This window comes from Oncorhynchus mykiss, chromosome 17 (genome assembly GCF_013265735.2).
Source record: "Oncorhynchus mykiss isolate Arlee chromosome 17, USDA_OmykA_1.1, whole genome shotgun sequence".
Classification (NCBI taxonomy): domain Eukaryota; kingdom Metazoa; phylum Chordata; class Actinopteri; order Salmoniformes; family Salmonidae; genus Oncorhynchus; species Oncorhynchus mykiss.
Window position 1 is genome coordinate 83,729,393 of NC_048581.1, and position 25,199 is coordinate 83,754,591.

A 25,199-nucleotide genomic window follows, 5' to 3' on the forward strand; every position below is an offset into this window, starting at 1 on the left:
ACACTTTATCCTAAATATACATGTGCTGTGAAATACCTTGAGAACATTGATCACCAAAACACAACATAATGATATCTTCTAAATGTAGTTGTTTAAGCAACCAGTTAATCCAATAGCAAAAAATGCTAGATACATGTTTCAAAATTGCGCTTTCAATGTATGCTCAAATACTGCAAATTACAGAACGTTGTATTGTTTTCAAATTAGGCAATACACTTGCACAATCCATCAAACATGTTAATGTTTATTCCATTTGTGATCAAAGGTGTGATCATTGAAGACATCTTTCTAATTATTGATGCAAAAAATACATGTACTGTTTAGATATATTTACAACATATTGTAATCAAATGAAACTAATGAAATGAATGAAAGAAACACAATGTTCAGCAGGCGCTAGTTAGCATCGAGCCTGGCTTGAGAATTTGGCCATTGGGTCTCATCAACATGGCAGTGAAGGTCCTCAGTTTTCATGTCCCCTTAGTGAAAAACCTTTTGGCATGGAGAATCCAAGCCTGACTTTGGTCTGGATTGATGTCATTGCATGCCTCATTCATGGCCTGAAGGAGAGTGGTACGCTCATGGGGATGGCGATCCTGTACCTTCTGCCTGTATTGTTATCATGTATTGTAATTTACGGTATTGTATTGTAATTATGTATTGTAGTTGTCCTGTGTGGCTAAGTTATTAAGAGCATGGAACTAGCAACACCAGAGTGGTGGGTTCTGTTCTCACTGGGGTAATATACAAAAATACTGTATGTGGACTCACTGTTGCCACTTTGGACAAAAACACCTGCTACGTAAAAGGCATATATTATGCTATTACGGTACTGTATTGGCCAATGCAACTCTAGTGAAGCAGTGTGACCCCCCCCTCTCCCATCAGAAAGACCAGAGCAACTTCATGTTTGATACATGTTTACTGTATAGCGGTGACCCCCCCTCTCCCATCAGAAAGACCAGAGCAACTTCATGTTTGATACATGTTTACTGTATAGCGGTGACCCCCCCCTCTCCCATCAGAAAGACCAGAGCAACTTCATGTTTGATACATGTTTACTGTATAGCGGTGACCCCCCCTCTCCCATCAGAAAGACCAGAGCAACTTCATGTTTGATACATGTTTACTGTATAGCGGTGACCCCCCCCCTCCCATCAGAAAGACCAGAGCAACTTCATGTTTGATACATGTTTACTGTATAGCGGTGACCCCCCCTCTCCCATCAGAAAGACCAGAGCAACTTCATGTTTGATACATGTTTACTGTATAGCGGTGACCCCCCCCCCTCCCATCAGAAAGACCAGAGCAACTTCATGTTTGATACATGTTTACTGTATAGCGGTGACCCCCCCCCTCCCATCAGAAAGACCAGAGCAACTTCATGTTTGATACATGTTTACTGTATAGCGGTGACCCCCCCTCTCCCATCAGAAAGACCAGAGCAACTTCATGTTTGATACATGTTTACTGTATAGCGGTGACCCCCCCTCTCCCATCAGAAAGACCAGAGCAACTTCATGTTTGATACATGTTTACTGTATAGCGGTGACCCCCCCTCTCCCATCAGAAAGACCAGAGCAACTTCATGTTTGATACATGTTTACTGTATAGCGGTGACCCCCCCCTCTCCCATCAGAAAGACCAGAGCAACTTCATGTTTGATACATGTTTACTGTATAGCGGTGACCCCCCCTCTCCCATCAGAAAGACCAGAGCAACTTCATGTTTGATACATGTTTACTGTATAGCGGTGACCCCCCCTCTCCCATCAGAAAGACCAGAGCAACTTCATGTTTGATACATGTTTACTGTATAGCGGTGACCCCCCCTCTCCCATCAGAAAGACCAGAGCAACTTCATGTTTGATACATGTTTACTGTATAGCGGATGCATTACATTCTGATCTCGTCAATATCAGATACAAAAACAAATCACAATAGTCCTAGCAGTACATTACAGTATCATATCATACTTTATATGTATATCATTTACAAAACACACATTTTCATTATGCAGTTCTCAAAATCTGTAGTAGACAAAACCAGTTTAAAATCCAGAGGTTTACCAAATGGTTATGGGATTATCAATTAAGAGCAGTCGGATTAAGTAATAGTAAAATGTATTTAACAAACGAGAAGAAAATCATGACCAAAAATAATGTGAGCATCACAATGTGAAAAGCAATGACTTTATATGAACATGTATTGCAATGTGAAACGGTGAGTCTGGTGAAAAAGGGAATGGATGACACACGTGTTGTACTTAGTCATTAGAAAATGTGCGTTGAGTTTTGAAACAACTGTCTTTTTGCTGATCTGCTAGGAGTTGTGTACTAAGAGTTGGAAAGTGTAACACATACTTGTGTGAATTGCACCTAAGCGATAGGAAAACACTGTATTAGCAATTTGAAGCTATTAAAATCTTTCACTTTGACGGTGAACATTTGTGGGGGAGGGGGAGGCTTTGGAGGACAGTTAATTGACATTATTTTTTTTCTTTATAAACTAACTTCTTTCGGCGTATAGCCCCCATTGGTGTACTTTTTGATCATTAAATGTCCTGTTCACTCTCACAGTACCATTAGCCCCTACAATGTCTGGTGATCTGAAGGAGGTACATCATCATGGTATACAGTAAGTATCCTGACTTGAAGACACAGGGTGGGATGCAGACAGCTGTGTAAGTGGTTGACTATGTACCTCCATAGAGACTGGCTGACAGGGTATGTTTTATTTCAGTCTTTCCTGGCTCCTGGTACAGAACAGCACAGAACATGGGAGTAGTCCTCCCTACCTCCCTGTCTCCTACCTCCCTCTTTCTGTCTGTCTGTCTGTTATTTCATAGCAGGGAGAGCTGGAGGGAAGATGATGCCTTTTTCCACTCATTAACTCACTCTGACTTGTTTTCCGATTTGTTAGCCACATAACGCATTTCCATCCAAATGTATTCATAGTGCATAGTTCATAGACTAAATACAAATGACTATTCGTGATTATTCATAATATAAGGAGTTACAATAAATCATTATGAAGTGTTGCTATCTTATTTGTCCCAACCCAACACTGTATCACGTTTCAAGATGTATTAATCATATGTATTTATCTCCAGGCCATGAACGTTCTGTTCCTTCAACCTGGAGATCAGGTTTAGAGGCTACGACTGAGATCCCAAATGGCACCCCTATTCCCTACATAGTGCACTAGAGAATTGGGTGCCATTTATGTTCACTACTGTTCTCATCAACTCTCTCCTCCACCATTTAAACTGACACTGAGTACTAAAGAAGCCTGTTCTGGCTAAAGGTTGCACCATTTCCCCATAAATAGCTGAGTTTGTAATTTTTTTTACATTTTTCCTCTCATTTTAGTGTTATCGGAACTTTGTTCGTCTGACACATTGGTTTGCCCTGTTCCTACGAGTGTAATAAAGATTAATGAATGCTACCATAAACAGTCAAAAGTTTGGACATACCTACTCATTCAAGGGTTTTTCCTTGTTTTTACTCATTTCTACATTGTAGAATAATAGTGAGGATATCAAAACTATGAAATAACACATGGAATCATGTAGTAACCAAAAAAGTGTTAAACAAATCAAAATATATTTCATATTTGAGATTCTTCAAAGTAGCCTCCACAATCACTCGAGCTCAACCCAATTGAGATGGTTTGGGATGAGTTGGACCACAGAGTGAAGGAAAAGCAGCCAACAAGTGCTCATCATATATGGGACATCCTTCAAGACTATTGGAAACGCATTCCAGGTGAAGCTGGTTGAGAGAGTGCCAAGAGTGTGCAAAGCTGTCATCAAGACAAAGGGTGGCTACTGTCGTGTCTTTACTATCATTAACTGAATACTGATAGTTTTTTATCAAAGATTCTCTGTAATTAAGTAATACTCGATTAGACTGATTAATCATGTAACCGTAATTACTAGGAAGTCGGGGCACCAAGGAAAAATATTCAGATTACAAAGTTATAATTTCCTAAAATAACTTTTCAAATATTTTCATATCTGATCCATAGTCTTATGATTTACTTTACCTCACGTTAGTCTCATTCCAAACGTCGTAAATTGTTGGTTATCTGCACGAACCCAGTCTTCACTATGAGTCATCCATACATCAATTGTCTTAAATAATTGATTTATTACTAACTAAGTAATTCACAGAAATGCATAAACAAACAAACAAGGTAAATGTGGTTACATGAAATGAGAATGTACCCTAGTGGGCTGAACCGGCATAGCGGCTTGTTAGACAAAAGGGGAAGTGGGGGTCGACTAAGAAGTCACTACAGAGTTGATAATTATAACAATTGAAATGCTAATCCTTTGCACATGAACGCTCACTCATTCGGGAACAATTGCAATCAATATATATATTTACGCTCAGTGTGTCGTCTTGATCGCTGGTGAAAAGTTCATTTATTTTGTAGAATTGTCCGTCTCTCTCCCTCTCTCTCTCTGTTGTGGTTATAGTGGATAGTTCAGAGTGACATTCATTAGTTTCGTTATAGAATGGATGTTTTGGCGGTTGTCGTTCTTCGTGTTCAATGATACCGAATTCCTAGCTGCAGACTAGTAATTCATATCAAAGACTTGTTCTTATTCTGTCGGTATCGATAGTCTAAGAGTTTAACCACGTGGTATGGTTAAAAAGATTCTACAACCTTTGTAGTGTTTTTTTTTTAGAAAAACATGGTCTGCAACCTTTAGCCATCTCATAATTGAAGTAAGCTCGGTCTGTCGATCGAAAACCCGAGTGGGGGTTTGATTCGAAAGGCAGAAAAGGGCTGTCCCAGGACGCTTGACCCTAACTGGGCTCAGGGGTGGTCCTCTGATTTAGTTAACACCAATCCCCTTTTTGAGTTTTGCTTCAGTCCAAAATCATATTACACACTTTTACAAACAATACTGTTTGTTCTCATCATACACACTCATTCATCTTATACAACAATTAGATGTAAACCTCATATCTGAGGCTATTATATAAACAGCGTTATGGTAATGTGGCCACACCGTCTCCCATGAGCTTCCCAAGTTGTGACAAACGGACCAGTTCGTAGCTGGATTCTTCACCAATCTTTTATACCCAAATAGGCCAACGTCATGACACTACTTTGAAGAATCTCAAATGTAAAATATATTTTGATTTGTTTAACACTTTTTTGGTTACTACATGATTCCATAAATGTTATTTCAAAGTTTTGATGTCTTCACTATTATTCTACAATGCAGAATATAGCGCAAATAAAGAAAAACCCTTGAATGAGTAGGTGTGTCCAATCCTTTGACTGGTACTGTACTTCATTGCAATGTTTCAACCGGAGTTAACTGGGTGCAGTTATCTTTTTTTCTCTGAGGATTTCTTTCCCCATGTGGAATTCCACCTGGGCGACGTGTTCAGTCTGGAGTTGGCAGCCACTAGTCCAGAGTCAGGCTCTACCTGGCACTTTACCAAATCTTTTGCACCCTGCACCTGGATAATTGTGCGCGTGCGTGTGTGTGTGTGTGTGTGTGCGTGCGTGCGTGCGTGCGTGCGTGTTCACTACAGTTGAACTGTGTGGCCCTGTTGTTTGTCCTTCTCCTAACCTTTAGAGTAACTTGCGGCAAATCTCGAAAGTATTATTGTAATCTCGGACCACAAGACTAGGACAACATGATAACATGTTGCTTCCAGTGAGGTTATCTAATGTTGTGGTCTAGCCTATACACTTTGTCGGCTATAGCATTAGCTCAAAAATCTACAAAATATTCATATTGATCAGCAAACACCTTGAGTGAGGTTTTCAGACAGGAATTGGATTGAAGCATTTAAAATATATAAATATAATTCTAATGAAAGCAGAATATCGATCAACACGAACGTTTTCAACTTATGAAACACGAAACAAATGAATTAAATAAAACATTTTGGATTGAAGCATAAAGTAACAGTAGGTCAATGCGGCGACATCATTAATGCTAATTACAGTCGGGGTTATTCAAATAGAACTTGTACTGCAGTTCGTAAAACACTTCAAAGTGGATGAAACTGCACCTTCAGGGGCACATTTCAGACATGTATTTTATAATGTGAGTTATTGTCAGATGATTACTACTGTACTTGCTGCGTGGTGTCACCCTCAATGTGTCTTGCTGCAGCAAGCAGGTATTTTGAAAGTCACTCTTTGCTGCTCCAAACTGCAGGCTATAAATCAGCTATACATGTTCTTGTTTTTATCTTGTCTCAAGATGGTTTATGTAATCCACACGTACTTAAGTAATACACTGTTACACAGGGCATGTTTTTCAGGCATACTTTCTTTATTAAAGTTAAAGGTCATCTTGAGGACTTCAGTCTTAGCTATCTGTTATGGTGTCGTCGTCGTCGTCCCCCCACCACCACCACCAGGAAATACAGGAAATGCTTCCAGGAAGTTGTGACTCACAGTAGCGTCTTAAATTCCTGTTAGTTTCCTGTTAGCTTCCTGTTCTCACAAGCAACACTCTGTTAGGTGAACAACATCCTGTCATACACCTACTGTACTGTAGGCAGTTAACTAAATACTTTACCATCCACTGCACAGTTGTTTCTTTCCCAAATATGGGCAATGTTGTTATCAGGTTATCTGTGTCACCAGGGCTGGAATGACGAGTGATTGAAAAAAAAAACATTTATTGATTCCCATAGGGGAAATACATTGGATTTGATATGGAGTAAGATGATCACATTGAATGTGATGGTAAACATTGGTTTGCAGGCTATAAAAGTATTTCACACTGTCACACATTTCCAACAGCATGGATTTTTTTCAGTGGAAATAAAGCTTTTAAGGCATATAGTACTGCCAGTTCTTTATTGACCTCAGTAATGGGTGTGAGAAGTGGGCCACAGAACCTAATGGTCATGAGGAGAGGGCAATAGCACTGCATCCCTAATATTGCTCTCTTTATCTGTGGCCAGAGACTGCATTGTCTGCTTGTCTGAGGTAGCAGGGGTAGAGGTAGCAGGGCACGAGGGTGGGCGGTGCACTAACTTTTCGGACGAGAAGAAGAAAAAAACTGTGTGGTCTGTCGGCCTTTGTGACTCGTCAGGCTCGATATAGCATCAGCTCAGTTACTCCTCTCGCTACATCCTGTTGTGAAGCAGCGCGACTCGGCCTCGTCTGGCTGTCGCTCATGCATGGGGCTCTCTCTCTATCACACACTCAAACAGACACAGGCTCATACACACCTCTGTGGACCCTGTGTGTGAAAAGCAAGCTGGATGTGAGACCCTTGTTTCCTGGGCTAGCAGAGGAACAGACTAGATCTGAGTCTGTGTGACCTGGGCTATCTGAAGAACAGGCTGGATCTGGGCTAGCAGAGGAACAGACTAGATCTGAGTCTGTGTGACCTGGGCTATCTGAAGAACAGGCTGGATCTGGGCTATCTGAAGAACAGGCTGGATCTGGGCTATCTGAAGAACAGGCTGGATCTGGGCTAGCAGTGTCCCTCAGTGGGAAAGGAAACCGTTAACGTGACTCTGGGGAGCAAACCGGCTCAGGGGTCCCTGATGATGGGGTGTTGTCTGTTTGTGCATCAGAAGGTGAGTAAGAGGAGAGGTCCAACCCTGCTCTGGAAGATAGTTATAGTGAGAGTCCTACCAACCCTGCTCTGGAGGATAGTTATAGTGAGAGTCCTACCAACCCTGCTCTGGAGGATAGTTATAGTGAGAGTCCTACCAACCCTGCTCTGGAGGATAGTTATAGTTATAGTGAGAGTCCTACCAACCCTGCTCTGGATGATAGTTATAGTGAGAGTCCTACCAACCCTGCTCTGGAGGATAGTTATAGTTATAGTGAGAGTCCTACCAACCCTGCTCTGGAGGATAGTTATAGTGAGAGTCCTACCAACCCTGCTCTGGAGGATAGTTATAGTGAGAGTCCTACCAACCCTGCTCTGGAGGATAGTTATAGTGAGAATCCTACCAACCCTGCTCTGGAGGATAGTTATAGTGAGAATCCTACCAACCCTGCTCTGGAGGATAGTTATAGTGAGAGTCCTACCAACCCTGCTCTGGAGGATAGTTATAGTGAGAATCCTACCAACCCTGCTCTGGAGGATAGTTATAGTGAGAATCCTACCAACCCTGCTCTGGAGGATAGTTATAGTGAGAATCCTACCAACCCTGCTCTGGAGGATAGTTATAGTGAGAATCCTACCAACCCTGCTCTGGAGGATAGTTATAGTGAGAATCCTACCAACCCTGCTCTGGAGGATAGTTATAGTGAGAGTCCTACCAACCCTGCTCTGGAGGATAGTTATAGTTATAGTGAGAGTCCTACCAACCCTGCTCTGGAGGATAGTTATAGTGAGAGTCCTACCAACCCTGCTCTGGAGGATAGTTATAGTGAGAGTCCTACCAACCCTGCTCTGGAGGATAGTTATAGTGAGAATCCTACCAACCCTGCTCTGGAGGATAGTTATAGTGAGAATCCTACCAACCCTGCTCTGGAGGATAGTTATAGTGAGAGTCCTACCAACCCTGCTCTGGAGGATAGTTATAGTGAGAATCCTACCAACCCTGCTCTGGAGGATAGTTATAGTGAGAATCCTACCAACCCTGCTCTGGAGGATAGTTATAGTGAGAATCCTACCAACCCTGCTCTGGAGGATAGTTATAGTGAGAATCCTACCAACCCTGCTCTGGAGGATAGTTATAGTGAGAATCCTACCAGCCCTGAAATTACCATGTATTTTATATTTTTCTGTTTCAGCCTGCATTACAAATTAAGTGATAGTTGAATTGCATAACCTGTTGGAAGCCAATAATCAGGCAATGTTAGTAGTACTTCATCCTGCTTAGCTAAGGGAATGCATAAACTGCCACAATAATTATTGTCTCAAGGTATAATATTCTTTATTCAATTTTGAACATCATCTGTAATGTTCTATTAGTAGGTTATGCAAAAAAAAAGTTTGCATTGTCCAATCACACACTACTTACTACCTTTTAGGACAGACCTGTCACATATTAGTGAGATGAACAGGTCTTCACAACATTCTCTGGTCTGGAGGAAACAGAGGTAGTTTCACTGTATAGTCAAACAGAGAGCTAGTCACCATCTGTTGTGTCCCCATGCACTCAATGATCTGTATGATAAGGTGTGTGTGTGTGTGTGTGTGTGTGTGTGTGTGTGTGTGTGTGTGTGTGTGTGTGTGTGTGTGTGTGTGTGTGTGTGTGTGTGTGTGTGTGTGTGTGTGTGTGTGTGTGTGTGTGTGTGTGTGTGTGTGTGTGTGTGTGTGTGCGCGTATGTATGTGTGTGTGTGTGTGTGGAAGACTCGTCACCTGTCACTCTTTACACAAAGTGTTACATGTTCCCTGGATCGGCTGCACCTGCTGTGCCTCTAGAGCAAAGACTTGCCTTAATGTGAACTAGGCTGAGTGAAGCCTTAATGTGAACTAGGCTGAGTGAAGCCTTAATGTGAATTAGGCTGAGTGAAGCCTTAATGTGAACTAGGCTGAGTGAATATAAACTAGTGAAACGTTTTGACACTAAGCTAACATGTTCTTTATGTATGATTCTTTCTATGGGAAGAAAATGATTTATTTATACCTGGTGTTGGTCTACGAGATGGGGGCTGGGGGTTGTAGGGCTTGGGAAGTTGCACTGGAAAAGGGCAGGGGGTTGGTGATGGAGAAGGGAAGGGGGTGATGGAGGAGGGAACGGGGTTAGTGATGGAGAAGGGAAGGGGGTGATGGAGGAGGGAACGGGGTTAGTGATGGAGAAGGGAAGGGGGTGATGGAGGAGGGAAGGGGGTGATGGAGAAGGGAAGGGAAGGGAATGGGGTGATGGAGAAGGGAAGGGGGTTGGTGATGGAGAAGGGAAGGGGGTTGGGGATGGAGAAGGGAAGGGGGTTGGGGATGGAGAAGGGAAGGGGGTTGGGGATGGAGAAGGGCAGGGGGTGATGGAGAAGGGAAGGGGGTTGGTGATGGAGAAGGGCAGGGGGTGATGGAGAAGGGAAGGGGGTTGGTGATGGAGAAGGGCAGGGGGTGATGGAGAAGGGAAGGGGGTGATGGAGAAGGGCAGGGGGTTGGTGATGGAGAATGGCAGGGGGTGATGGAGAAGGGAAGGGGGTTGGTGATGGAGAAGGGCAGGGGGTGATGGAGAAGGGAAGGGGGTCGGTGATGGAGAAGGGCAGGGGGTGATGGAGAAGGGAAGGGGGTTGGTGATGGAGAAGGGAAGGGGGTGATGGAGAAGGGAAGGGGGTGATGGAGAAGGGAAGGGGGTGATGGAGAAGGGAAGGGGGTTGGTGATGGAGAAGGGAAGGGGGTGATGGAGAAGGGAAGGGGGTGATGGAGAAGGGAAGGGGGTTGGTCATGGAGAAGGGCAGTGGGTGATGGAGAAGGGCAGGGGGTGATGGAGAAGGGCAGGGGGTGATGGAGAAGGGCAGGGGGTGATGGAGAAGGGAAGGGGGTTGGTGATGGAGAAGGAAAGGGGGTGATGGAGAAGGGAATGGGGTTGGTGAAGGAGAAGGGAAGGGGGTGATGGAGAAGGGAATGGGTTGGTGATGGAGAAGAGAAGGGGGTGATGGAGAAGGGAAGGGGGTGATGGAGAAGGGCAGGGGGTTGGTGATGGAGAAGAGAAGGGAAGGGAATGGGGTGATGGAGAAGGGAAGGGGGTTGGTGATGGAGGAGGGCAGGGGGTTGGTGATGGAGAAGGGAAGGGAAGGGGGTTGGTGATGGAGAAGGGAAGGGAAGGAGGTTGGTGATGGAGAAGGGAAGGGGGTTGGTGATGGAGAAGGGATGGGGGTTGGTGATGGAGAAGGGAAGGGGGTTGGTGATGGAGAAGGGAAGGGGGTGATGGAGAAGGGAAGGGGGTTGGTGATGGAGAAGGGAAGGGGGTTGGTGATGGAGAAGGGAAGGGGGTTGGTGATGGAGAAGGGAAGGGGGTTGTTGATGGAGAAGTGCAGGGGGTGATGGAGAAGGGAAGGGGGTTGGTGATGGAGAAGGGCAGGGGGTGATGGAGAAGGGAAGGGGGTTGGTGATGGAGAAGGGCAGGGGGTGATGGAGAAGGGAAGGGGGTTGGTGATGGAGAAGGGAAGGGGGTGATGGAGAAGGGAAGGGGGTTATGGAGAAGGGAAGGGGGTTGGTGGTGGAGAAGGGCAGGCGGTTATGGAGAAGTGAAGGGGGTTGGTGAATGTAGAAGGGAAGGGGATGATGGAGAAGGGAAGGGGGTGATGGAGAAGGGCAGAGGGTTGGTGATGGAGAAGGGAAGGGGGTGATGGAGAAGGGAAGGGGGTTGGTGATGGAGAAGGGCAGGGGGTGATGGAGAAGGGCAGGGGGTTGGTGATGGAGAAGGGAAGGGGATGATGGAGAAGGGAAGGGGGTGATGGAGAAGGGCAGAGGGTTGGTGATGGAGAAGGGAAGGGGGTTATGGAGAAGTGAAGGGGGTTGGTGAATGTAGAAGGGAAGGGGATGATGGAGAAGGGAAGGGGGTGATGGAGAAGGGCAGAGGGTTGGTGATGGAGAAGGGAAGGGGGTGATGGAGAAGGGAAGGGGGTTGGTGATGGAGAAGGGCAGGGGGTTATGGAGAAGGGCAGGGGGTGATGGAGAAGGGAAGGGGGTTGGTGATGGAGAAGGGCAGGGGGTGATGGAGAAGGGAAGGGGGTTGGTGATGGAGAAGGGAAGGGGGTTGGTGATGGAGGAGGGAAGGGGGTTGGTGATGGAGAAGGGAAGGGGGTTGGTGATGGAGAAGGGCAGGGGGTTATGGAGAAGTGAAGGGGGTTGGTGAATGTAGAAGGGAAGGGGGTGATGGAGAAGGGAAGGGGGTGATGGAGAAGGGCAGGGGGTTGGTGATGGAGAAGGGCAGGGGGTGATGGAGAAGGGAAGGGGGTTGGTGATGGAGAAGGGAAGGGGGTTGGTGATGAAGAAGGGCAGGGGGTGATGGAGAAGGGAAGGGGGTTGGTGATGGAGAAGGGAAGGGGGTGATGGAGAAGGGAAGGGGGTTGGTGATGGAGAAGTGAAGGGGGTTGGTGATGGAGAATGGAAGGGGGTTGGTGATGGAGAAGGGCAGGGAGTGATGGAGAAGGGAAGGGGGTTGGTGATGGAGAAGGGAAGGGGGTGATGGAGAAGGGAAGGGGGTTGGTGATGGAGAAGGGCAGGGGGTGATGGAGAAGGGAAGGGGGTTGGTGATGGAGAAGGGAAGGGGGTTGGTGATGGAGAAGGGAAGGGGGTGATGGAGAAGGGAAGGGGGTGATGGAGAAGGGCAGGGGGTTGGTGATGGAGAAGGGCAGGGGGTGATGGAGAAGGGCAGGGGGTGATGGAGAAGGGAAGGGGGTTGGTGATGGAGAAGGGAAGGGGGTGATGGAGAAGGGAAGGGGGTTGGTGATGGAGGAGGGAAGGGGGTTGGTGATGGAGAAGGGAAGGGGGTTGGTGATGGAGAAGGGCAGGGGGTTATGGAGAAGTGAAGGGGGTTGGTGAATGTAGAAGGGAAGGGGGTGATGGAGAAGGGAAGGGGGTGATGGAGAAGGGCAGGGGGTTGGTGATGGAGAAGGGCAGGGGGTTGGTGATGGAGAAGGGCAGGGGGTGATGGAGAAGGGAAGCGGGTTGGTGATGGAGAAGGGCAGGGGGTGATGGAGAAGGGAAGGGGGTTGGTGATGGAGAAGGGAAGGGAGTTGGTGATGGAGAAGGGAAGGGGGTTGGTGATGGAGAAGGGAAGGGGGTGATGGAAAAGAGAAGGGAAGGGAATGGGGTGATGGAGAAGGGAAGGGGGTTGGTGATGGAGGAGGGCAGGGGGTTGGTGATGGAGAAGGGCAGGGGGTTGGTGATGGAGGAGGGCGGGGGGTTGGTGATGGAGAAGGGCAGGGGGTTGGTGATGGAGAAGGGCAGGGGGTGATGGAGAAGGGAAGGGGGTTGGTGATGGAGAAGGGAAGGGGGTTGGTGATGGAGGAGGGCGGGGGGTTGGTGATGGAGAAGGGCAGGGGGTTGGTGATGGAGGAGTGCAGGGGGTTGGTGATGGAGAAGGGCAGGGGGTTGGTGATGGAGAAGGGAAGGGGGTTGGTGATGGAGGAGGGCAGGGGGTTGGTGATGGAGAAGGGCAGGGGGTTGGTGATGGAGAAGGGAATGGGGTTGGTGATGGAGAAGGGAAGGGGGTTGGTGATGGAGGAGGGCAGGGGGTTGGTGATGGAGAAGGGAAGGGGGTTGGTGATGGAGAAGGGAATGGGCAGTGGTGTAAAGTACTTAAGTTTTTGGGGGTATCTGTACTTTACCATTTATATTTTTGACAACTTTTACTTTTACTCCATTACATTCCTAAAGAAAATAATGTACTTTTTACTCCTTAGATTTTCCCTGACTCTGTAACGTCTGCTTCCAACTCACACTTTCAAACACGTAGATCCCCTGAACGCAGCTCACTCTCCAGATCCCAATCACCTGAATTCTGATCACCTGTTCACACACCTGTATGTCATTATCACACACTATTTAGTTCAGTTCTTTGCACCGCATCATTGTGAGGTATTGTTTGTTTTGTGACACACCTCTATTCGGAGCTCTGTTTTTCCCGTAATTTACTCCTCCCGTGTATGATAGGACTTGGACTGCCTCACCAACGACACCTTTCGCCTATTCCCTGCCTGTACTTTAGCCTATCGGATTTCCTGTTATCAACCGATTGCCTGGCCTCCCGGACGATATTACTAGCCTTTTCTCTGTCTGTAGTGTTGCCTTTTTGGACCCCCTGTGTATGACCTTCTGCCTGCCCCTGAACCCAGCTACCTGCCTCTTCTTGTGGTCCTTTACAAATTAACACCTGCTGCGCCCTGCGCTTGAAACCAGCTCTCTGTCTCCCATCGTGTTCATTACATGCACCCAAAAGTACTTGTTACATTTTGAATCCTTTAGCAGGACAGGAACATTTTCTAATTCATGTCATTATCAAGAGAACATCCCTTATCATCCCTACTGCCTCTGATCTGGCAGACTCACTAAACAGAGAACATCCCTCATCTCTACTGCCTCTGATCTGGCAGACTGACTAAACAGAGAACATCCCTTATCATCCCTACTGCCTCTGATCTGGCAGACTCACTAAACACAAATGCTTAGCTTGTCAATTATGTCTGAGTGTTGAACTGTGACCCTGGCTATCCGTAAATTAAAAAACAAGACAATTGTGTCGTCTGGTTTGCTTAATATAAGACTTTTTTTTTAATGATTTATACTTTTACTTTTTATACTTACAGTTGAAGTTGGAAGTTTACATACACCTTAGCTAAATACATTTAAACTCAGTTTTTCAGAATTCCTGACATTTAATCCTAGTAAAGATTTCCTGTCTTAGGGCAGGGGGGAAGGGGGATGGTGATGGAGAAGGGAAGGGGGTTGGTGATGGAGAAGGGATGGGGGTTGGTGATGGAGAAGGGAAGGGGGATGGTGATGGAGAAGAGAAGGGGGTTGGTGATGGAGAAGAGAAGGGGGATGGTGATGGAGAAGAGAAGGGGGTTGGTGATGGAGAAGAGAAGGGGGATGGTGATGGAGAAGAGAAGGGGGATGGTGATGGAGAAGGGCAGGGGGTTGGTGATGGAGAAGGGCAGGGGGTTGGTGATGGAGAAGAGAAGGGGGATGGTGATGGAGAAGAGAAGGGGGATGGTGATGGAGAAGGGCAGGGGGTTGGTGATGGAGAAGGGCAGGGGGTTGGTGATGGAGAAGGGGGATGGTGATGGAGAATGGGGTGGTGATGGAGAAGGGAAGGGGGTTGGTGATGGAGAAGAGAAGGGGGATGGTGATGGAGAAGAGAAGGGGGATAGTGATGGAGAAGAGAAGGGGGTTGGTGATGGAGAAGAGAAGGGGGATGGTGATGGAGAAGAGAAGGGGGTTGGTGATGGAGAAGGGAAGGGGGATGGTGATGGAGAAGAGAAGGGGGATGGTGATGGAGAAGAGAAGGGGGATGGTGATGGAGAAGAGAAGGGGGATGGTGATGGAGAAGAGAAGGGGGTTGGTGATGGAGAAGAGAAGGGGGATGGTGATGGAGAAGAGAAGGGGGATGGTGATGGAGAAGAGAAGGGGGTTGGTGATGGAGAAGAGAAGGGGGATGGTGATGGAGAAGAGAAGGGGGATGGTGATGGAGAAGAGAAGGGGGATGGTGATGGAGAAGAGAAGGGGGGTGGTGATGGAGAATGGAAGGGGGATGGTGATGGAGAAGAGAAGGGGGATGGTGATGGAGAAGAGAAGGGGGGTGGTGATGGAGAAGGGAAGGGGGTTGGTGATGGAGAAGAGAAGGGGGTTGGTGATGGAGAAGGGAAGGGGGTTGGTGATGGAGAAGAGAAGGGGGATGGTGATGGAGAAGAGAAGGGGGATGGTGATGGAGAAGAGAAGGGGGATGGTGATGGAGAAGAGAAGGGGGGTGGTGATGGAGAAGAGAAGGGGGATGGTGATGGAGAAGAGAAGGGGGATGGTGATGGAGAAGAGAAGGGGGGTGGTGATGGAGAATGGAAGGGGGATGGTGATGGAGAAGAGAAGGGGGATGGTGATGGAGAAGAGAAGGGGGGTGGTGATGGAGAAGGGAAGGGGGTTGGTGATGGAGAAGAGAAGGGGGATGGTGATGGAGAAGAGAAGGGGGGTGGTGATGGAGAAGAGAAGGGGGATGGTGATGGAGAAGAGAAGGGGGATGGTGATGGAGAAGAGAAGGGGGTTGGTGATGGAGAAGAGAAGGGGGTTGGTGATGGAGAAGAGAAGGGGGTTGGTGATGGAGAATGGAAGGGGGATGGTGATGGAGAAGAGAAGGGGGATGGTGATGGAGAAGAGAAGGGGGTTGGTGATGGAGAAGAGAAGGGGGTTGGTGATGGAGAAGAGAAGGGGGATGGTGATGGAGAAGAGAAGGGGGATGGTGATGGAGAAGAGAAGGGGGATGGTGATGGAGAAGAGAAGGGGGTTGGTGATGGAGAAGAGAAGGGGGTTGGTGATGGAGAAGAGAAGGGGGGTGGTGATGGAGAATGGAAGGGGGATGGTGATGGAGAAGAGAAGGGGGATGGTGATGGAGAAGGGAATGGGGTTGGTGATGGAGAAGGGAAGGGGGATGGTGATGGGAAGGGGGTTGGTGATAGAGAAGAGAAGGGGGATGGTGATGGAGAAGAGAAGGGGGTTGGTGATGGAGAAGAGAAGGGGGGTGGTGATGGAGAAGAGAAGGGGGATGGTGATGGAGAATGGGGTGGTGATGGAAATGATGAAAAGTAGTGATGCTGCTGAGTTGTTGACTCCAGGCTTCATCATACTATCCATGTCAGAATGTCTCTGCAAACTAACTATATATATCAATATCTTCAATATAGATCTGTCACTCAAATGTTAATGTGTTAATTGTAAGATAAAGCTCTCTGTCAAGTTTCCCTATTAATTGGAAGTGAATCTTTCAGTTCCATGAACTATGACTGGTGTCCTTTCAGTCGAAACAGTTGTGTTTCTCTGAATGCTTAATAAGATTTCAAATAATGATGACCTAGAGTAGTCAGTTTACTGGAAAACGTTGTCTCCAGAAACCATGGTAGAACTAAGGGCGCCAGTCATTTCCTGTTAAGAAACGTTTTTTTCATCATGTGTAACATACATTCTCACTCATCATTATTCACGATCCATTCAGGACTATCCATAACCATGGTAGCATCCACATTAATGTAGAGGTGTTTAGAAACAAATTCTATTCATATTTACAAAAAAAGTGACTCCAAAATTAAATCCATTTCTATCGGGCACAAAATAATCTGAAACACAACCAAAACAAACAGCAAATGCATCCAACAAGTTTGTGTAGTCACAACCTTAATGTAATCATTGCGCACTAGGAACATGGGACCAAATGTTACATTTTGACTACTTTAATACACATGAAATTGTCCCAATACTTTTGGTCCCCTAAAATGGGGGACTATGTACAAAAAGTGCTGTCATTTTTTACTGAACTACCCTCATAGTCATTGTATCATTTCAAATCCAACGTGTTGGAGTACAGAGCCAAAACAACTAAATGATCACGGTCCTTTTGGAGCTCACTGTAAGTGTTTAGATACGTCTGTGCTACCAAGACTATTGGCATACGGCTTCCATACAGTATGTAACACGCTCCAAACAACACACCTGTCTGCGTTGTGCTCCATGTTCCCCATTGTTCAGCTGGAGAAGATCTGTTGGAGTGTGTTGTGATGTTCTGTTTAAAGTAGGAAGGATGTGTCATTGTTGTGTTCAGCTCAGCTCCAGACAATGTGTGTGCGTCTGTGGAGATGTCGTGGAGACGTCGTGGAGACGTCGTGGAGACAATACACAAGCTTTTTGGAGAGATTTTTGTGAGGACAAACACCGTTGTTTCAGGCCAAATATACCCCCATCAGTTGTACAACCTGAGTGTGTACCGTGTTGTACTGAGTTCACATACATAATTCATCTTTCTCTCTGTGCTTCCTGTGTTCCATTACATACATTGTTCAACTGCTCTCCCTGACCTCAGAGAAGCCCTGGTAGCCAAGCTGGAGAACACTTGTTGTCATGGAAATTAAACTGTTCTAGGGCAACAATAATAACACACTACAGCCTGTGGAGAATACAATGCCAAGTAGAAGGAAACAGCGGATGGAATCCATTTAGACTAACTGCTGCTAGGCCCGTAAATATAGCAGCCTAGTTTATCTACTAAAATGTTTGGGGAAGAGCCAACTATTAAGTGCACCAGTGATTGGCTTACTGTATGCTGGATTTCTGTTAGCCTGAGGCACATGGATGTTTCATTCCTATCGAAACTCTGAATCGGAGTATGAAAAATATAGGAATAGGCTTTACCTCTTCTTCTCACTAGCCTCATAGCCTACATATAGAAAGAGACTGTACCTCTTCTTATTACTGGCCTCATAGCCTCCATATAGAAAGAGACTGTACCTCTTCTTCTCACTGGCCTCATAGCCTCCATATAGAAAGAGGCTGTACCTCTTCTTCTCACTGGCCTCATAGCCTCCATATAGAAAGAGGCTGTACCTCTTTTTATTACTGGCCTCATAGCCTCCATATAGAAAGAGGCTGTACCTCTTCTTCTCACTGGCCTCATAGCCTCCACATAGAAAGAGGCTGTACCTCTTCTTCTCACTGGCCTCATAGCCTCCATATAGAAAGAGGCTGTACCTCTTCTTCTCACTGGCCTCATAGCCTCCATATAGAAAGAGGTTGTACCTCTTCTTCTCACTGGCCTCATAGCCTCCATATAGAAAGAGGCTGTACCTCTTCTTATTACTGGCCTCATAGCCTACATATAGAAAGAGTCTGTACCTCTTCTTCTCACTGGCCTCATAGCCTCCATATAGAAAGAGGCTGTACCTCTTCTTCTCACTGGCCTCATAGCCTCCATATAGAAAGAGACTGTACCTCTTCTTCTCACTGGCCTCATAGCCTCCATATAGAAAGAGGCTGTACCTCTTCTTCTCACTGGCCTCATAGCCTCTATACCTTCATTTAACCTTTATCAATCACGAAAGACCCTAGAGGTTAGAAACCCTTTTTGGTTTTCATAGGTCAACCTGTAGCTTAGCAACCGTGTGAGGTAGTAAATTACTTTAATTCAGTTGCTCTCATGTCACTTAAACTTCAATGTTGTCCCTAAAACTCACCCTTTGTGTTGTTGTTGTGTGTTTACAGAAAAAGAGGAAACAGATGAGGGATGTGGACTCTCTCAGCCTGTGCAGTCTGGACATCAACGTGAGTACAGATTCAACTCAGAACACTGGCTTTGTCTTCACCCCTCCTTTCCACTCTATCGCTGTCTCTCTGACATTAACTTGTTAGGACCATCTTAAACACCTTTGTATGGTAGCTCCCATCTCTCCTCTTCTTACCGATAAGTGATATTCTAAACAACAACGGCAATTGCTCCAGAGCTGTATTTTCAAAGACAAGACTGAAGAAACCTTGACACACCAGACAGTGTGTAGCTCAGTCAAAAAAATAGCACAAAAAAATTCTTCATGGCATCAGTGATAAGTTACAGTACAGTATATGCCTTGAACTTGTGTTGGCTGTTGGCTGTTTCCACAGAAGACATTGAGCGTGTCAAAACACAAAACCAACCATGTGGAATCTACTTCAACGTGTTTTTCTACTTAGCTCCTCTTTAAAGTGTAGAGGCAGCACATCTGGGTGATAATGGAAGCTGTGAGTGTATCTGGGTGGGGTGTCAGTTGATTGACAGGTCCAGAACTGGCGAAGACAGATCTGGGTGTGGGATGTATGAGGTCAGATGTGAGGTGGAACTGTTGTGTTTGAATGCAGAGCATTGTGATTTTACTGTCTTTGTCCGACCATTGTTTTTAAAACAGCACTCCTCCCTTTACCGTTTTAAAATGATATAACTCAGGTTGTAAAGTCAGACAGAAATAGGAAACATTTCTCCATGGAATGAATTGTTTATTTTAGATACAAACGGTTTCTAATAGATCCAATCTATTTTTAGATTATCTTGTAAACACTTCATTGTGTTATTATCTTTAGCTATAGACAGTCAAACTTGTTTTCAGTATTCTAGTCAACACATTCCTTACCTACAGTTCCTACTATTATTAAGGTTTTATTTTTTAATTCATACATTTTTATTCAAGAGCACATCAATGATAAGTAGTAAACTATTATTTTAGGAGTTACGGCCAGGCCATGTCCTGTGTAATGTAATCTAGCCTCGTGTTAGTTTGACTGGAGTCCATGGCAAGCAGAATTCAGGACCGGGCAGGACTGGGCAGGACCGGGCAGGACCAGAGCTTGTACCAGGGCAGGGATAGTCTAGAACCAGTACTACAGCCAGGGGTAAGGGTAGGGAGGTGATATGGTGCCACTTGCCTGTTTGGCCTGTGTTCAGCAGTGTGACTGACTGACTAACTGGCCTGGTCGGGCTCACACAATGGCCCGGCCTCGTATCGACAAGGCCAAGGCTCCGCTGGCAAGGGCCCACTGGAAAAGGAGGCCAACTATTGTTTCTCACTGCTTTTCCTTCTGCTGAGGAACCTATTGATCGCTATCAAGCGACTCAACGGTAAATCTACAATAACAACAACATGCTGTGGATTGTCGTAATAGGCTGTACACTCGTTAACGATAGCAGGGCCAGATGGGATGTGTGCACTGCTGGAGCTAGGAACACAAGCATTTCGCTACACCCGCAATAACATCTGCTAAATATGTGTAATACAATTTGATTTGATGCTTCTAAACCAAAGTGACGTGTATTCCACATAGGACGCTCCTCTCTATTCAATAGGAGTCTATATATTGTAATAAAAAAAAATGTTGATAAAACGGATAAGCGCACCCCCATGGAAGCTGTCTTGATGCTTCCCGAATTGCTACAACATGTAGAACTTTGCTACAAACTTTATTTGCAGGGTTCAACAACAGCACACGTCAGTGATCTTGTTCTGTAGATCTGTGTATTCCAGATCATAGCTAGATATGGGAAAGGTATTCAACCACTCTTTGAGGAAAATGTCAAATGTCTTAGTTGTTGATTTGACCCTAATCTCGTTTTGCCACACTACCAAGTCTGGTTTTCACTCGGCTATTGGAATGAACGTGAGACAGCCAGAAATCGAGGTTAACCTGGGGGCCCACCTGTAAGTAACAACACAGCACAATTTAGTATTCTGTCTGAATCTGTCTAATCCAGCATGATAATAGTTTCATCTGGATTTGAGGACTAACACATTAATGACATTGGTTCTTAGAACAGGCTGCACACTCGCCACAGGACACAACCACACAACAAGACTAATGAGACGATTGAAGAGTTCAATCAGGACCAAATACAATCCCTTTATTCTGAGCTAAACATGGCATCTTAAAGGGAAACGTCATTTTCATCATCTCCAGCACCACAACATCAACATACAGTATGTGAAAATGGCGTGTTTCTATGTTCTGTAGTAAAAAAAGATAGAGGACGATGAGTGTTTCCAATGACATTGTCAACCAATTAGTAGGCAATTAGTAGGCATTGCCTCCTCATAAATGGTTAAAATCACATGAAGCACACAGATGATGTCATTGAAAACACATCTCCCTCCATTTTCACATACACTACATGACCAAAAGTATATGGACACTTGGTTGTTGAACATCTCATTCCAAAATCCTGGGCATTAATATGGAGTTGGTGCCCCCTTTGCTGCTATAACAGCCTCCACTCTTCTGGGAAGGCTTTCCACTAGATGTTGGAGCATTGCTGCTATAACAGCCTCCACTCTTCTGGGAAGGCTTTCCACTAGATGTTGGAACATTGCTGCTATAACAGCCTCCACTCTTCTGGGAAGGCTTTCCACTAGATGTTGGAGCATTGCTGCTATAACAGCCTCCACTCTTCTGGGAAGGCTTTCCACTAGATGTTGGAACATTGCTGTGGGGACTTTCTTCCATTCAGCCACAAGAGCATTAGTGAGGTTGGGGACTGATGTTGGCCGATTAGACCTGGGGTTGAGGTATTGGTAAGGGCTCTGTGCAGGCCAGTCAAGTTCTTCAACACCGATCTCGACAAACCATTTCTGTATGGACCTTGCTTTATGCATGGTATCATTGTCATGCTGAAACAGGAAAGGTCCTTCCACAAACTATTACCACAAAGTTTGAAGCACAGAATTGTCTAGAATGTCATTGAATGCTGTAGCATTAAGCTTTCCCTTCACTGGAACTAAGGAGCCTAGTTCGAACCATGAAAAACAACCCCAGACCATTATTCCACTATTCATTGGGACAGGCAGCGTTCGCCTGGCATCAGCCAAACCCATACACGTCCGTCAGACTGCCAGATGGTGAAGCGTAATTCATCACTCCAGAGAACGCATTTCCACTGCTCCAGAATCCAATGGCGGTGTACTTTACACCACTCCAGTCGAAGGTTGGGATTGCGCATGGTGATCTTAGGCTTGTGTGCAGCTGCTCGGCCATGGAAACCCATTTCATGAAGCTCCTGGCAAACAGTTATTGTGCATAGTTCCATAGGCAGTTTGGAACTAGGTAGTGAGTGTTGCAACCGAGGACAGACAATTTTTACCTGTTCTGTGAGCTTGTGTGGCCTACCACTTCGTGGCTGAGACGCTGTTGCTCTTAGATGTTTCCACTTCACATTAACAGCACTTACTTGACCAGGGCAGATCTAGCAGAGCAGAAATTTGACGAACTGACTTGTTGGAAAGGTGGCATCCTATGACAGTGCCACGTTGAAAGTCACTGATCTCTTCAGTAAGGCCATTCTACTGCCAATGTTTGTTTATGGAGATTGCATGGCTGTGTGCTCAATTTTATGTCAGCAACGGGTGTGGCTGAAATAGACCGAATCCACTCATTTGAAGGGGTGTCCACATAATTTTGTATATATAGTGTATGTTGATGTTGGGGTGGTGTTGGAGATTAAAATGAAGTTGAACCTTTTATAAATGTTGCTGTAAGAGTAATTGGTTTCATGTGAGAAAGTTGTTCTGGGCTGTAAATCAAGTTTATTTATCTACCCGTGTGTGTGTGTGTGTGTGTGTGTGTGTGTGTGTGTGTGTGTGTGTGTGTGTGTGTGTGTGTGTGTGTGTGTGTGTGTGTGTGTGTGTGTGTGTGTGTGTGTGTGTGTGTGTGTGTGTGTGTGTGTGTGTGTGTGTGTGTGTGTGTGTGTGTGTGTGTGTGTGTGTGTGTGTGTGTGTGTATTTGGCTGGATTCAGGAGTGCAGAGAGCGGAATATTTAACAGGACAGAGAGGAATCAACAAATCACAACAGCCTTCAACTGTCTAGACCATTTTGCACTAACACTCTCTGTCATTAAAATAGATGGCTTCGTGAGAAAGAGGAAGTATAAATGTAGAAACATTTATATGATTAGAACCATTTACAGTATGATAGTGTATACTCTATCCAAGTTGGTCCAAGCCCTCTGTGACAGACTCCCTTGGTATCATGTAAAATGACACAACACCCACCAAATGTAAACAAAACTTCAGCCCAACAAGTGGCAGAGCACAGACATTATCTCCTACTTGGATTAAATAGAAACTTGTATGCAATATTTTGTTTCCAGGTAAAAAACCTTTTCGGTTCCAAGTAGAAACATTTTCAGTTCCATATACTGTAGAACCCTCTCCAAAAGAGTTCTACATGGAACTAAAAGGGTTGTACCTGGAACCAAAACGGGTTCTTCAAAGGGTTATCTTATGGGGACAGCCAAATAACTCTATTAGCTCCAAATAACTCTAATAATAATTTTTTAAAGGGAACAAAACATCAGAGAGCATTGCTCATCTCCATATGTGCTGTTAGAACCAGTGTCAGTAATAAACATTACAGTACAACAGCTTTCAGTTCTCACTGACTAACACTGAGGGTCTCTCACATCACTACAGCAGTGTGTCGGAATATTCTTTTACATGTGACACGTCACTGTAGCATGGGCCTTTCTAGAGAGAAGGCTGGCAAAGGTAGTAATTATTATGCATTGTAGTCCCCCAGTTTGTTTGTCATGTTTTTATCGGGACAGACAACAATTGGCATCTGTCGTCTCCTGTCTAGTCATGTTTGTTTAAATTCAATATGAGCTCGATTGGTTTTTCATTTTGCATTTGCGTCAGCAGTTTCAATTGTATGGGATGAGCCATTCACTCTGAGAAAATATACTCTGAGGTCAGCAGCTTTGTAATACAGAAGATGCCTTGATTATTTATTAATGAATTCACTCGTCCATTAACCCATTCATTCACTCATCCATTAACCCATTCATTCACTCATCCATTAACCCATTCATTCACTCGTCCATTAACCCATTCATTCACTCATCCATTAACCCCTTCATTCACTCATCCATTAACCCCTTCATTCACTCATTCATTCACTCACTCACTCAGTCATTCATTCACTCATCCATTAACCCCTTCATTCACTCATCCATTAACCCCTTCATTCATTCATTAATTCACTCACTCAGTCATTCATTCATTCACCAAAGAGCAGTTGTGGATATGATACAGACAAACAGAAACAAACACCAGAACCCAGACATGAATTCTGATCCCATAACATATGATTGTGTCAGAGCTATGGGTAAATGAGTAGTGAGTGGTCTACTGGACCAACCAGGTTTATGGCTAACAGGTCACATCCTCAGTCTCTCATGAAGATCTAAGCTTTGATCTTATCCTGCATATGGTTCAGTGGAAGATGTGTCAGATCTGTATCTGATGTTTGTGGTGGGGTCAGAGGACTCAGAACCGTCTCTGTGGTGATGATCCCACGCGTGGCACTATTTCCTCTGAACTAACTCAGACAGATACAGCAGGCAAATAGTCAACATCTCACAGGTCTCTCTTGGTCAAACAGACCAGGTTCTTTCTGAGCCCTGGCAAAGCCAGGCTAATAAACATTGTTCGGAGATTTTTTTTAAACCAACAAGTGAAAACTGTGAACAATGTGCTTGCGTCTGTGAGCTGGGGATAAAATATATCCATGTTAATTCCTTTTTGCCTGGAAATGCCTGTCTGTCTGTCTGTCTGTCTGTCTGTCTGTCTGTCTGTCTGTCTGTCTGTCTGTCTGTCTGTCTGTCTGTCTGTCTGTCTGTCTGTCTGTCTGTCTGTCTGTCTGTCTGTCTGTCTGTCTGTATGTATGTATGTATGTATGTATGTATGTATTATAGGCCAGTGTTAGGGCTGTAGCCTGTTTGTCAGAGGGTCACCAGTATATTTTAGGACAGGTGAGTCAGGGGTTTACCTTCCTGTGTTCCTCGGACCAGAGAATAGAGACCACTGCTCTATCCTGGCGGACAGGAAGCCTGACATCAGTTGGCATTGTATAAATAACCTTGCCATGGGCTCTACCCCCTCTCTTCCTACAATGCAGCCTAATATAGTCCTGAAGTCTTGGTTCAGGCAGGTTTGTAGTATTGCAGGTACTACTTAGGTACATAACACTGAGCTGCAGTGAATCAAATAATTAGTCAATTAGATGTAGTTCATGTCTGGCATGGATATTATTCACAATATGCACCCAATAAAAAAACACAGCACATGGAGAGAATCTGTTGATAGATTCACATAACCATCCGCAGTCCTAGAGGACACAGTTATCAGTAGTCCTAGAGGACACAGTTATCAGTAGTCCTAGAGGACACAGTTATCAGTAGTCCTAGAGGACACAGTTATCAGTAGTCCTAGAGGACACAGTTATCAGTAGTCCTAGAGGACA

The 25,199-nt window shown here is 45.3% G+C and overlaps 1 protein-coding gene across 2 annotated transcripts in view; it reads left to right on the plus strand.

Moving 5' to 3' along the window:
* LOC110493277 (rho guanine nucleotide exchange factor 3) overlaps window positions 1-25,199 on the plus strand; it is a 105,150-nt gene that overhangs the window by 25,230 nt on the left and 54,721 nt on the right. Inside the window, exons 1-2 of one of the 2 annotated variants that reach the window (XM_036950800.1) lie at window positions 7,105-7,573; window positions 18,647-18,706. In XM_036950800.1, the coding sequence (XP_036806695.1) occupies window positions 7,541-7,573; window positions 18,647-18,706 (93 nt within the window). In that variant the 5' untranslated portion in view covers window positions 7,105-7,540. Of the gene's footprint in view, window positions 1-7,104; window positions 7,574-18,646; window positions 18,707-25,199 lie in introns of those variants that run through there. The other variant, XM_036950798.1, reaches the window with a different exon arrangement.